A 13,348-nucleotide genomic window follows, 5' to 3' on the forward strand; every position below is an offset into this window, starting at 1 on the left:
CTAACCAGCAGAGTCAATACTCTGTTAAGATGACACAACAAATTACTAATATGTAGCAAAATCACCTAATTTTCAGAGCTGTAATTCATTGTTTGCCCTCACTGTTGAGCCGGTGCCTGTCAACACTAAATGCAAATATAAAATCTTCCCACTGTTTATTTAGTCTTTCAAATCTTTGTTCTACTCTACACTATAAAGTACTAAATTTTGAAATGTGTTCTCCTCTTATCAGGTCTATGAAGATGAAAGAAAGTGAAACAGGTGAGGCATTGTTTGGTTTCTGATCTACAGCTACTTTCAAAGTTGGATGTCCAAACAGTCTGTTTGTTTGCACAGCTTCTCAGCGTCTAGCTGTTGTATTCCAAAACATTTTATTCTTTTATGAATGTGTATTGAGAATTCTGAGGTTTGGATAACACATGGAGGCTGTAATGTTGGGCTTGCATCCTACAAACAAAGTCCACCCAGTTTCTCCACAGATAGTTACACTTGTCATACATTCCCGAGGGAGCCTTGGTGTGTGCAGTTGGAGAGGACACTCATCCCACTCTATTCCATGAAGCTTATTCTCACATCCAATATGTATATTTAAGTTGACAAGATTGTGCGGTTCCTGCTGCCTTGTTCTAAGCTGTTTTCTTTAATACTTTTAGTGACTTGTAACTTCACTTTCGGGGCATTATCCTCTTTGTTAATAGTGAACAGAGGAACTGGATGCAGTAACGTCACTGGCAATTTTCACACTGGATGGGTTGAGCCAAAGGGCTGGTATCCACGCTGTATATCTCTCTGACTGAGAGAAATGATGTTCCAGGTTTTACTCTCAGGATTCTCTACTAATCTACTGTGACTGCAGGCAGCTAGTAGACATGCATGAAACAGGCTATTGTATCCTTGAACTCTCTCTCCTCCCCCTCTTGGGCTCCCTGGCTTATTACCTCCTCCAGTTGGGGTCAAGCAATGAGAGGACACTGTAATCAAGGAGACACCTCATGGAACAGCATAGCATCCTGTACAACCCAAAAGCCTGTCTCTTTAACATGCCAGTTTGTGTGTCCAAGTCATAGAGACTTAGCAGAGTGCTAATTTTTCTCTGACTAAGAACGTCATCTGTCTCTCTACTTGCAGGCACTTCCCTTGATCTATCAACTTTGAAAAAAGTGAAAACTGAGCCAGAGGATGCAGAAATTATTCAAATTACTGTTCAAGGTAAAAAAGAAATTTGGACTCATTGGATGTAAATTATTGAGTAGATGGTGAAATAACAAACATTTGTTTTAACCTGGAATAACTTTGAGATAACCTTGTAAAGTGAGGGAGGGACTCTGACATTAACGGTGCCCCCACTAAACACAGCTGCTTCAGTTTCCGCTGCCTTTAACAGTGGTATCGCCCACATTTCTGGCCTTGGTCCTCGTTCTCCTTTCTCTCCCTCCTTTCGACGCCATTGACTCTTAAGAGGTCCGTGAAAAGACCAAAGGTGCTCAGACAAGCCAGACACCTCAAACACATATCACCGAATTGTGACAATGTGGAAGGTTATAGGTTAACTATTTACGGTTGCAATTAGAGTATCGTGTCCAGATTTTGAAAAAGATGTCAAGGTGCTGCAAAGTATACCAAGATTTTGGCATCATTTCTCTTGAACCTAGGTGAGCCAATGGAGACCTTTAGATCTATCAAAGGCTTTGATGAAGTAAATACATAGAAGGTTGCCTAGGTTTTTGTGTTCAGATGACTGAACTGGAATTTGAACCCATGACCTTTGACACGCTAACGGCCATGGCTGTTACCAGAGGTTTAAGTACAAAGATGGAAACCTTTCCACTGGAACGTTGTTGGTTCTGAAAGAAGCATGAGGTAAATCAGCCATGACTATTTCCACCTGGATACCAAATTAAGAAGAGCAAGGCTTGTTCTCTTTCAAGAGTGGTTTCATTTCATGGAGTTTTATTTCATGGAGTAGCCAATCAGAATCGATTATGGAGAAGGATTTTGACCAGTTGTTAGAAACAGAGAACATTTTAAAAGGCACAGGAGTAGTTCTGGGTGGAAAGCTGAGTCAGGAGCCAGCACTAGCATGACGGGACAAGTATTCATTCAGAGGATGTAGGTGGCCCTGGGTATCATTGGTGAGACGGGCATTTCATGCAGAAGCCTAACTGTCTTTGCTGGGTGTTTCAGAAAGCAGTTAAGAGTCAACCACCTTGCTGTGGGTCTGGAGTTACATATAACTGGAGCGGTAAGGACGGAAGATATACTTCCCTAGTAACAATCCACTAGCTTCATATGGACACTGTCATCATGCTGCCTTTTTATTTATTTTAACTGATTTATTTATCCCGGCTGGCATGGTAGGATTTGAACAATGCTCTGGATATCAGTCCAGGCTTCTGGATTGATAACTTACCCATTTTGATATCCGAGCCACACTGCAATCAGATTCTATAAATACCTAACTAAATGCTCTCTATCTGTACCAGAGACCTGGCCACAGGCTCTCTGTTCTTTACAAGGTTATGACAGAGCAGTAGCATAAGGGCTGCTAATATTAAAGACAAATCCCATGTTTATTCCAGCAACACAGGAGCTAGGACCTCAGTACCTTTTAACAGTCTGTGAGAAGATGCCAGCACTGGATTGGGTCCAGCTTTGCTGAGCTGTGGAGCTTCCTCATCCATTCCCTGAGCAAGTGTTAGAAGGCAGCAGAGTGCTTGTCAGTGTCTCCTGGATCAGGGTCAGTGGAGCAGCCACTGGGCGAATGTGAAGCTTTAGTTTGTGTCCTGGACCTTGTACTGTACTGAATGAGATACCGGGAGTGAACATTGCTAGGGGTTGGTCATTTTGTGCACCTGTCTGACCAAAGGTGCAAGATTAAACAAGCATTTAGATCACTGTTCGGGAAGGGCCTTTCCCCTCTCATGAAGTAACTGACTTTCTCCTTCTGACAGATCCAAATACGTCCTTGGATGATCTCAGTGAAAACCTATCTGATAAGTCAAGCTGTGATGAGCCTGATATCCTGGTGGAATCTCCTTCTGGTACTTGTCCTTTATTACTTGGTCACACAGGAGAATTCTTCACAATTTATGATACATAACCCCTCTGCAGCTCTGGTCCTTCCTGATGACTGGTGACCACCTTTGAGCTTGTTACACTGGAGAAGTGTCCAGGCTGGGGAGAACCATGCAGCCAAACAAAGCGAGGGAACACATCAACTTCCATCACCTGCAATAGGAGGTGATGAGAGAGGCTGTAGGGTCCACTCAGTCTGTGAACTCATGGAGCAGATGCTGCTGGTCCCCAACAGTGGCCCACGGTCACTGTAGTGTTCAGGATGTCACCCCGAGCCCCAGATCTTAGCACCGAGCTGTCCCACAGCTCACACCAGCCCACCCGCCACCAGCCCTCGCGCATAGCCTCTCTACACTGACCCATGGGATGACTCGACGCTGTGGGAGTGGGAGCGTCAGCAGAGGATTGAGGTTCACAACAGTTTCCTGACACTAAGTGTTGGGGAGGACTTGTGTTCGCATCAGGTTCCCAGCACAGCCCAAGCAGTTGTATGTTTAAAACTTGGGATGGGGTATCCATGATTCTCTGTGCCTGTGTGTTCAGATAGGAGGGCAAAGTGCACTGTAATGAATCAGCACCCTGCGTGGCACTGCTAACTGGTGTATCAGTGTATTGGACCATTTCACCACTGGGGAGGACATATCAGATGGTTGTGCTTTTTCAGAGAAATCTGAAGCCAAAGAGGAAGTCTGAATGAGTAGAGATCAGCTCCCCACACATGCCGCCACAGTGCTGCCACATATTTTATGTGAGTCCTGTGCACCTTTACGTGAGCACATATATAGTCTGTGCTCCACTCAAACTATTCATTGTCAATGTTTACTCTTCACTTCAAAATGAACTGAAAATGTGCTGCAAATTACTACAAACTAAGTAAAACAATATGTTTCCTTTCCCCCTCCCCCCACCCTTAGATCCTGTACAGGATGATGTTTCTAACCACAAGGACCAACATGTCGTGGTGGAAGGTCAGTGCTTTGCTGTCAATGGTACAAAAAGATTGTAGGTAGTGCAAAGCCCTCTGAAGCAACCTTGTGATTTCAGCGCAGAGAGGACAATTAAAAGTACTGGACGATTAATCTGTTGAAAGTTCTTGAGGCAAGAATGTATTGGAAGGTATTGGGGACTAGAATTGACCAATAGGTGTCAGGAATGAAGTGAAACTGCCATAGACCAGTTTTTTCTAGGGGGACCCATTTGACCCAAATTGTGGAAAGGGACAAATTGTGACAACGTTCCGCACGGTCGGCTTCTTCAGAAGGTCAGAGGCCAAGGGATCCAGGGAGGCTTGGCCGTGGGGATTCAGAATTGGCTTGCCTGTAAAAAGCAGAGGGTTGGGGTGGAGGAAGTGCATTCGGATTGGAGGGCAGTGACTAGTGGTGTCCCACAAGGATCGGTTCTGGGACCTCTACTTTTTGTGATATTTATTAATGACTTAGATGAGGGGGTGGAAGGGTGGGTTAGCAAGTTTGCAGATGACACAAAGATCAGTGGTGTTGTGGATAGTGTAGAGGGCTGTTGAAGCTTGCAGGGGGATATTGATAGGATGCAGAGCTGGGCTGACAAGTGGCAAATGGAGTTCAATCCGGAGAAGTGTGAGGTGGTACACTTTGGAAGGACAAACTCCAAGGCGGAGTACAAGGTAAATGGCAGGATTCTGGGCAGTGTAGAGGAGCAGAGGGATCTGGGGGTTCATATCCACAGATCACTGAAAGTTGCCACACAGGTGGATAGGGTAGTTAAAGCTTATGGGATGTTAGCTTTCATAAGTCGTGGGATCGAGTTTAAGAGCCGGGAAGTAATGATGCAGCTTTACAAAACTCTGGTTAGACCACACTAAGAGTACTGTGTCCAGTTCTGGTCACCTCATTATAGGAAGGATGTGGAGGCGTTGGAAAGGGTGCAGAGGAGATTTACCAGGATGCTGCTTGGATTAGAGAGTATGGATTATGAGGAGAGACTAAAGGAGCTAGGGCTTTGCTCATTGGAGAGAAGGAGGATGAGGGGAGACATGATAGAGGTATACAAAGTATTAAGAGGAAAAGATAGAGTGGACAGCCAGCGCCTCTTTCCCAGGGCACCAATGCTCAGTACAAGAGGGCATGGCTTTAAGGTAATGAGGGGGGAGGTTCAAAGGAGACGTCAGAGGGAGGTTTTTCACCCAGAGAGTGGTTGGTGCATAGAATGTGCTGCCTGGGGTGGTGGTGGAGGCTGATACATTGGTCAAGTTCAAGAGCTTGTTAGATAAGCATATGGAGGAATTTAAGATAGAGGGATATGTGGGAGGAAGGGGTTAGATAGTCTTAGGAGTGGGTTGAAGGTCAGCACAACATCGTGGGCCAAAGGGCCTGTATTGTGCTGTATTGTTCTATGGTTCTATGGATCTTTTAAAAATTCCATTATCAAAAAATATGCGCAGTACTCCAGATGTGGTCCACCCGCTGTCCTGCACAAATTGCAGCAAGACTTCCCTTCTTTTGTGTTCTCTCCCCTTTGCAATAGAGATCAACATTCCATTTCTCTTTCTAATTACTTGTTATACCAATGGGAACATTGAGAACTTTTGGAACACAAACATTTGACTGTCTCAAACAGTTTAAATAATATTCTATTTCACTATTCTTCTTACCAAACTGGATAAGTGATAGGGATTGGGAAGGAATCTATCAAAAGTATTAAATGAGAGATGTCTAGAAGAGGATCTAATGAGGGAAGGATCTATCAATGGGTATCTGGTGAAGGATTTATTGAAAGAAAAAGTATCTGTTTCTTTTTGTATTTCGTCTTTTGTGACCTTAAAATGACCAAAGTGTTTAACGCCATAAGCAGCTAATTTGTTTATAGCATGCCCCACAAATAACAGTAAGGGAATGGCCAGAGGTTTTATTGAGGGAGAAATGTTTGTCACGTTAATAGGAAGCCCTTTTCATTTTCAAAATAATTCTGTGGGATCTTTGGTGTTGACCAAGGAGGACTGAAGAGATTCGGTCTCATCTACAACACTGGAACTGCTTAGAGGACTGTATTCCATGGTATTGCACTGACCTCTCCTTTCTACTTTGTGTTTTAGAACACACAAGCCTTTGATGTTCCCATGGAGGGTTGAGTTGGCATAGAGATATGTATTTACTGATAACTGTTGGAAGAAGTAAGTAGGATGATAGTGGAGGAGCAGTGGGCATTTAGTGAAAGGAGCAATCTGACAGTTAACTGGTCCATGGCATTCTATGACTAGCTCTGAAGTATTGAGGTCATCTTCTCTCCTCCCTTAGTAAAGGTCTTGTAACAGTAATAGGGATCGTCCTGTGATGTTTATCAGTAACAATATGATTCTATTTCTGATGTGATTTTCTCCTAGAAGAGTGGAATCAAAAGATTGTACAACTGAGGAAACAGGTGGAGAACCTTTTCAACAGAAAGTACGGTGAGTTAATGATGACAGTTAATAGGCTAGAACAGTCATCACACACACTTGTATTGAGACCTGACCATCGTACAAGTATCTCTCCCCAGACTGACACGTTGAGCTTCTGTTCCTCTGAAATCTGGAGTCAGGGTGACGGGCAATACTAATGTACGATGTCACTGGAATGAAAGGATGATGACATCACTGTAATGTTCTGTTATGTTACTGGGCAGAAAGATAGAGACATTGTAATGAAAGATTTTGATATCACTTGGCTGGAAGATGCCAAATCTTAAAGAAGCATTATGAATGTTGGTAGAATGGAAGGTAATTGCATCACTGTGATGTCACTGGAACCGAAGATGATGACATCACTGTCATGTCATTGGAATGGAAACTGTTGCCATCAGTGTCTGTCAGCTCACCAAACCCTCTGTAACTTTCGAAAGTTTACAGCGATTCTGGAGGACAATCTAGAAATTATCCAGGGAGAGTCACGTGACAGAACGTCAGGACAGCTCCGAGCACTCAGTTCACACATTTGAAGTGAGAAGTCCTGTAAAGTTTGACTGAGAGACGGTGTTGGGTTTCAGTTATCAGGGAATTCCTACCAGGTGGAGGTCACCAGAGAGAGATGTTTGATCCCACACTCTGCAAATCACGACATCACCTCCAACCTTCCTTATTTATCCAAAGTCTTTTCATGTGTTACTGCCTCCCAGATTTATCTGCACTCAGTTCTACATCTGAATCCTTGTAATCTGGTTTCTAACCTCACCACAGTACTAAAATGATCTCTATCGGACTCACGAATGACTGTCCTAGATTGTGGTTCATCATCACTCCTTGTTTCCCTTGAGTTGTTGGCAGCCTTTGAACCAATAACCATGCCGTCCTCCTCCATGCTGTTCTGTTCTTGTTTATCAAACGTTAGCCAGAGAACTACAGTATCTGACTGTTCGGAAATCTTTTGAAACTCGCTGGGGCCCCGGTTTCTGCACTCCCTTGAAACTCACCTGAGGCTCTGTTCTTGCACTCATTTTTCTCTCACAGGGGCCCACTGAAATATATATTGTATTTCTGCCTAACATCTAATGAAAGTGTCAGGATACTAACAGTCTGGCATCACCAAAGCCCCAAACCTGCCGGATTATCGGAGTTTTACTGTACTTGCAATGGTTCTTCTTGCCGTTCCTACACTGATGCCTCTGTAGTTTCCAGTGGATCTATCCTTTGTAGGATACATCACGATCCACAGATAGACTGACGGCTCTCAGACCACTGTCCTGTTGTTTGACTCATTCTTTTTGCCAACATCCAACAGAGGATGGGGCAGAAATTCCCTACACCTATAGGGAAGATTGGTTGTCGCTTTTAGTTCCCAGCACAAAGCACATGGTGACTATTCTCATCCCAGGAAATTCCCTGGAATCTGAGGCAGATGATTCTCAACCTCGGTTTTGGGTTGGATGCTGAGCTGAGCTTTTGTCCTCAAGTTCACTGCATCATATAATCCATCTCTTTCCACCTCTGTGGCCTTTATCTGACTCTTGCCTCAAATCATTTGCTGTGGAACCCATGGCTGTGTTACCTCTAGACGATTATAATCAATCTATATATTAATTATATTAATCTATCAATCTATATTGGTTTTCCTCCCAGCTTCTACCTTGTATGAACTTGCGTTCATTCAACTTTCTACTCCCCTCACTTGCTCCAAGTCTCTCACACCAAGAACACCTTTGCCTACTATCGTACACTGGCTCACACTCCATCAACGCCTCAGTTTTTGAATCCTTTTGCTCACTTTCTAGTCCCTCCATGGTTTCCCGTCACTTTCTGCAGCTTAGTGTCAAACTTGATCAAATTTTTGTCTGATAATGGGCTTTTATGAATTTTCAGACTTTCTTTCCATTGGAGGCACCATATAATTCCAAGTTGTTTGCTGAAACAGGTAGGGAGACCTATGGGGAAGTGATGTCAGAAAGCGTAATCTGAGACACAAGCAACTGCAGATACTGGAATCTGGAGCAACACTCACGATGCTGGAGGAACTCAGTGGATCATGCAGCACCTATGGAGGGAACTGGACAATCAAAAGTCAAAGTCGAGTTTATTGTCATGTTCACAAGTACATGTGTGCACAGGTGCAATGAAAATCTTACCTGCAGCAGCATCACAGGCACACAGCAACAGATGAACAGCATTCAGATGAAAAACATAAATTATGCACAATTTTTACAAGAAAGAATGCAATTAGAACAAAAACAAAGTCCATTGTAGTGCAAAATGGTCATAGTGTTGCCATTACTGAGGTAGTGATTAGGGTCGTTCAGGTTGGTTCAAGAACTGAATATTTGAAGGGATGTAGCTGTTCCTGATCCTGGTGGTGTGGGACTTCAGGCTTCTGTACCTCCTGCCTGATGGTAACTGCCAGAAGATGGCATAGCCCAGATGGTGGGGATCTTTGATGATAGATGTTACCTTCTTGAGGTAGCACCTCGTGTCGATACTATCAGTAGTGGGGAGGGATGTGCCCCGGGTGTATTGGGCAGAGTCCACTGCTCTCTGCAGCTTCATGTGTTCCTGTGCATTCGAATTGCCGTACCAGACCACGATGCAACCAATCAGGATACTTTTAACGGTACGTCTCTAGAAGTTTGTTAGAGTGTTCGGTCACAAGCCGAACCTCCTTAAGGTTCAAAGAAAGTAAAGACACTGGCGCGCTTTCCTTGTGATTGCATCTATGTGCTGGGACCAGGTCAGATCATCTGATATGTTAACACCCACGAACTTAAAGTTGCTGACCCTCTCCACCGCCGATCCCCCAATGTAGACTGGTGCAGGTTTGCCCTCCTTCCCCTTCCTGAAGTCAACATTAAGCTCTTTAGTTTTACTGCAGTTGAGTGCGAGGCTGTTGTTGCGGCATCACTCAACCAAGTGTCCTATCTCACTCCTGTGATTCATTCAACAACATAGTGTCATCGGCGAATTTGTATCTGGCATTGAAGCTGTGCTTAGCCACACAGTCGTGTGTGTATAGGGAGCAGAGCAGGGGGCTAAGCACACAGCCTTGAGGTTGAGACCCTTCATCTGGACTGAAGGATAGAGATCACCAGTATAAAAGTGTGGAGGGAAGTGCGTAGTAAGAGCTAGCAAGCGAAAGGTGGATCCAGGTGAGGGGTGTGGGGGTGATAGGCAGCTGGAGGAGGGGAGAGAGGGAACAGCACCAGAAGCTGGGAGGCGATAGGTGGAGGTGACAAAGGGAGGAATCTGATAGGGGAGGAAGATGGAGCATGGAACCAAATAAAGGAGGTGGGGAGGGCAGGTGGGAACAGTGGGGGGGGAGGGGACCCAGTGGGAGGGGTGTGTGGGTGATGGGCGGATGGAGGAGGGGAAAGAAGGTTATGGGGGCTGGGGTTGAGTGTGGGGAGAACTGGGTAGATATAATCTGAGAATCATTCGACATTATAAACTGATAAGAAACTTTCTACATTCCAAGCTGAATTTTCAGCTTGAACTAGCAATAAAACCAAGCCTATGATTAGATTTCTGGTGGCCAGCTGATCAACAAACACATAACCATTGACAGATGGATAAGGATCTTCTGGTGTATTCAACCTGCTCCACACAAAGAAACCCTAGTGGATAGCATACACCCTCTGAGCCCCAACCAACACCAGTGAACCAGTTCCAGTCGAGTTTATTGTCATGTGCACAAGTAAAATAAGACAAGATTTCTTTATTAGTCACATGTACGTCAAAACACACAGTGAAATGCATTTTTTGTGTAGAGTGTTCTGGGGGCAGCCCGCAAGTGTCGCCACGCTTCCGGTGCCAACATAGCATGCCCATAACTTCCTAACCCGTACGTCTTTGGAATGTGGGAGGAAACCGGAGCACCCGGAGGAAACCCACGCAGACACGGGGAGAACGTACAAACTCCTTACAGACAGCAACGGGAATTGAACCCGGGTCGCTGGAGCTGTAATAGCGTTACGCTAACCACTACACTACCGTGCCTGTACGGTGAGGTACAGGTACAATGAAAAACCTGCCTGCAGCAGCATCACAGGCACGTAGATACAGACAGCACACAGAACATGAATTATACTTAAAATTATACCATACAGTGGAAAAAAACTGCAAAAACAAAACGTTAGTGCAAAAAAAAATCAAAGTCATAATCAAAGACAAGTCAATGGTAGTGCAAGAGGTGGTCCATGGTGTCCCGTTGCTGAGGTAGGGTTAGGGTTGTGCAGGTCGGTTCAAGAACCTGATGGTTGTAGGGAAGTAGCTGTTCCTGAACCTACTGGTGTGGGACTTCAGGCTGCTGTACCTCCTGCCTGACGGTAGCAGCGGGAAGAAGGCACGGCCCAGATGGTGGGGATCCTTGATGATGGATGCTGCCTTCTTAAGGCGGCACCTCCTGTGGATGGTATCAATGGTACCACCACACTCAGACATTCCAATGGAGATTTGAACAATTCGCCCTGTTAATGATTTTCAATATATTGTTTGTTTCAGGTGAAGCAATGGGATTCTCCGATCCAGTAAAAGTCCCATATTTGAAATTCCAGTCCCATCCTGAAGAATTGTTTGTAGACGGTTTGCCAGATGATATCCCTTTCAGAACACCCAATTGCTTTGGAATTTCCAAACTTCAGAAGATTTTAGACGTGAGTGAGAACATTCGGTTTATCATCAAAAGGTAAGGAACCTTGGAAACAACATAAACAACTAAGGTTAGTGAACTTCAAGTCATGAGATAACAAGAATTTCAACCCCAATCCACGTTGCCTGACCAACTTGCTCACTCCAGGGGTGCACAACTGATGCACAAAATAACTGTCAAGCTGGAAATAAGCAATTTAAAATGCTGGAAGCAGTCATTGAGACAGGCATGGGAAAGGCAAACAATTAATATTTCAAGCAATTTCCTTTCAACAGAAAGAAATAGTGAATTGAATTAAAATGTTGGGAGGAGCAGCATGAGGAAAAGGGAAAAGGGGATCACAAAGAAATCCAAATGTTAGCTGTCATGTGATTGGCTGGAAGAGTTAACTAACAGAAATGACATCATAAGACAAAAAGGAGGCAGGATGAACAAAACTGGAAAAGCAGAGCACACAGAATGCAGGGAAGGGTGTGAGCAGCTGAAATGGGAGACAGGGAGCTGGAAACTTTGACAAAATGGGAATCTGCATCAAGCCACAAGTCTGGTGGGAGAGCAGAACCAGAACAGAGTGTGTGCCCTTCCCATCAAAGGCCGTGAGCTGACAAGAGATCCCCAGCGCAGCCACCAGCAAGCACCCTCCCCTTCCCTGGCAGAACTGTTGCACACACCCTACCTGACAGCACTCCTGCTGGTCAGAGAATGGATGTATGGTCAGAATCAGGTTTATTATCACTGACATATGTCGTGAAATTTGTTGTTTTGTGGCAGAAGTGCAGTTCAAGACTATAAGTTACAAAAATAAATAAATAGTGCAAAAGAAGAATAATGAGGTGGTGTTCGTGGACCGTTCAGAAATCTGATGGTGGAGGGGAAGAAGCTGTTCCTGAAGCATTGAGTTACTACCTCCTCCCCAATGGTAGTAACGAGAAGAGGGCATGTCCCAGGTGGTGAGGGTCCTTAATGATGGATGCCACCTTCTCGAGGCACCGCCGCTTAAAGGTCTGAAACAGTTGAATTCAGTATGGAAGTTGAGCTGCTGTGATGCATTGAGTAGAAAAACGTAAGTGTTAGTTCAGGAATTAAAGCCTAAAAACCTAACCATCAATATCCCTTCCTTAGTTTAAAAAAAACCCCAACCAGTTCAGAGGAGAATGTCTATAATGGGGGACAGACCAAAGTTGTTTAGGTATACAAAAAAATGAAACAAATTAAAACAAAATTGTTCAGTCACGTTCGTGGCATGAGAAAAAGAAAACAAAGAGGGTTATCTGAGAATTGTTAAATTCAGGGTCGCTGGTCCGTATCCTCCTGCCAAATTCGCGGCTGTGTCTGTTACAAAGGAGCAAACAAGAGTTGCTGGAAAGAGATGTTATATCAGTCCCCAATTCAACATTGAGATCCACCGCTGCGTCAGCGTGGGTCCAATCTGTCCTGGAAGAACTGCCTTTTGACCAAGATCTCCCTCCTGCTGCTGTGATTTTCTTTTCAAAAGTATATTTTAATCAGAACATGTACAAAGTACAATCGGTACATCTTTCACTGTACCATGGATCCAGTACATTCTCTTTCAGTGCATCAACATCACTCCTGTTTCTTCCTCAAACACTGCACCAGTGAAGTATTTAAGAGGCTGGTACTCAGGGTCCAGACTCTCGGTGTCCAGTGGCAGCAGGATCCTTGGCTGTTGTCCTTCCCCACAGAGCCTTTGCGGTGCATCGGGCTTCCGTGCGTCCCTCAGGACGTACTCCTGCACCCTGGAATGTGCCAGTCAGCAGCACTTGCTTTCAGGGGAAGGCCAACGAGTTTCAGGCTGACCAAAGTGCACACTTCACCAGGTGGATGGTCTTGCAGCAGCAGTTGACATTTGCCTCAGTCTGTGTCCCTGGGAACATCCCACAGAGCACAGAGGCCTGTGCTCTGCAGCTGTTTGCATTGAACCTCAACACAAGAAACATTGCATCTTCTTCCAGCTCTTCTTGGCAAACGCGCAGTCCACGAGGAGGTTTCATTCGCACCACAGCCGTCATCAAGGGCAGCATGCAGAGGGATTGAGACTGACTATGCAGGAAGGATCTGACTGGGTGGGCCCCTCTCAGCACCAGCCAAGCAAGGTCCTGGTGCTTGTTCTGAAGTTCTGGCGATAAGACATTCTGCCAGATGACTTTGGCGGTCCGCTTGGCAACTATCCC

General features: G+C 44.9%; 1 protein-coding gene across 11 annotated transcripts in view; it reads left to right on the plus strand.

The window, feature by feature from the left end:
* gtf2ird1 (GTF2I repeat domain containing 1) overlaps positions 1 to 13,348 on the plus strand; it is a 145,279-nt gene that overhangs the window by 87,458 nt on the left and 44,473 nt on the right. For 10 of the 11 annotated variants that reach the window (XR_007957940.1, XM_052035730.1, XM_052035728.1 and 7 more), the window contains 6 exons: positions 233 to 261; positions 1,129 to 1,209; positions 2,952 to 3,041; positions 3,990 to 4,043; positions 6,434 to 6,499; positions 11,009 to 11,192. Coding sequence is in view for 10 of the 11 variants with exons in the window: in XM_052035730.1 (XP_051891690.1) it covers positions 233 to 261; positions 1,129 to 1,209; positions 2,952 to 3,041; positions 3,990 to 4,043; positions 6,434 to 6,499; positions 11,009 to 11,192 (504 nt within the window). In the remaining variant the exon portion in view is untranslated. The remainder of the gene's footprint in view (positions 1 to 232; positions 262 to 1,128; positions 1,210 to 2,951; positions 3,042 to 3,989; positions 4,044 to 6,433; positions 6,500 to 11,008; positions 11,193 to 13,348) is intronic. The other variant, XM_052035733.1, reaches the window with a different exon arrangement.

This window comes from Pristis pectinata, chromosome 21 (assembly GCF_009764475.1).
Source record: "Pristis pectinata isolate sPriPec2 chromosome 21, sPriPec2.1.pri, whole genome shotgun sequence".
NCBI classification, from domain to species: Eukaryota; Metazoa; Chordata; class Chondrichthyes; order Rhinopristiformes; family Pristidae; genus Pristis; species Pristis pectinata.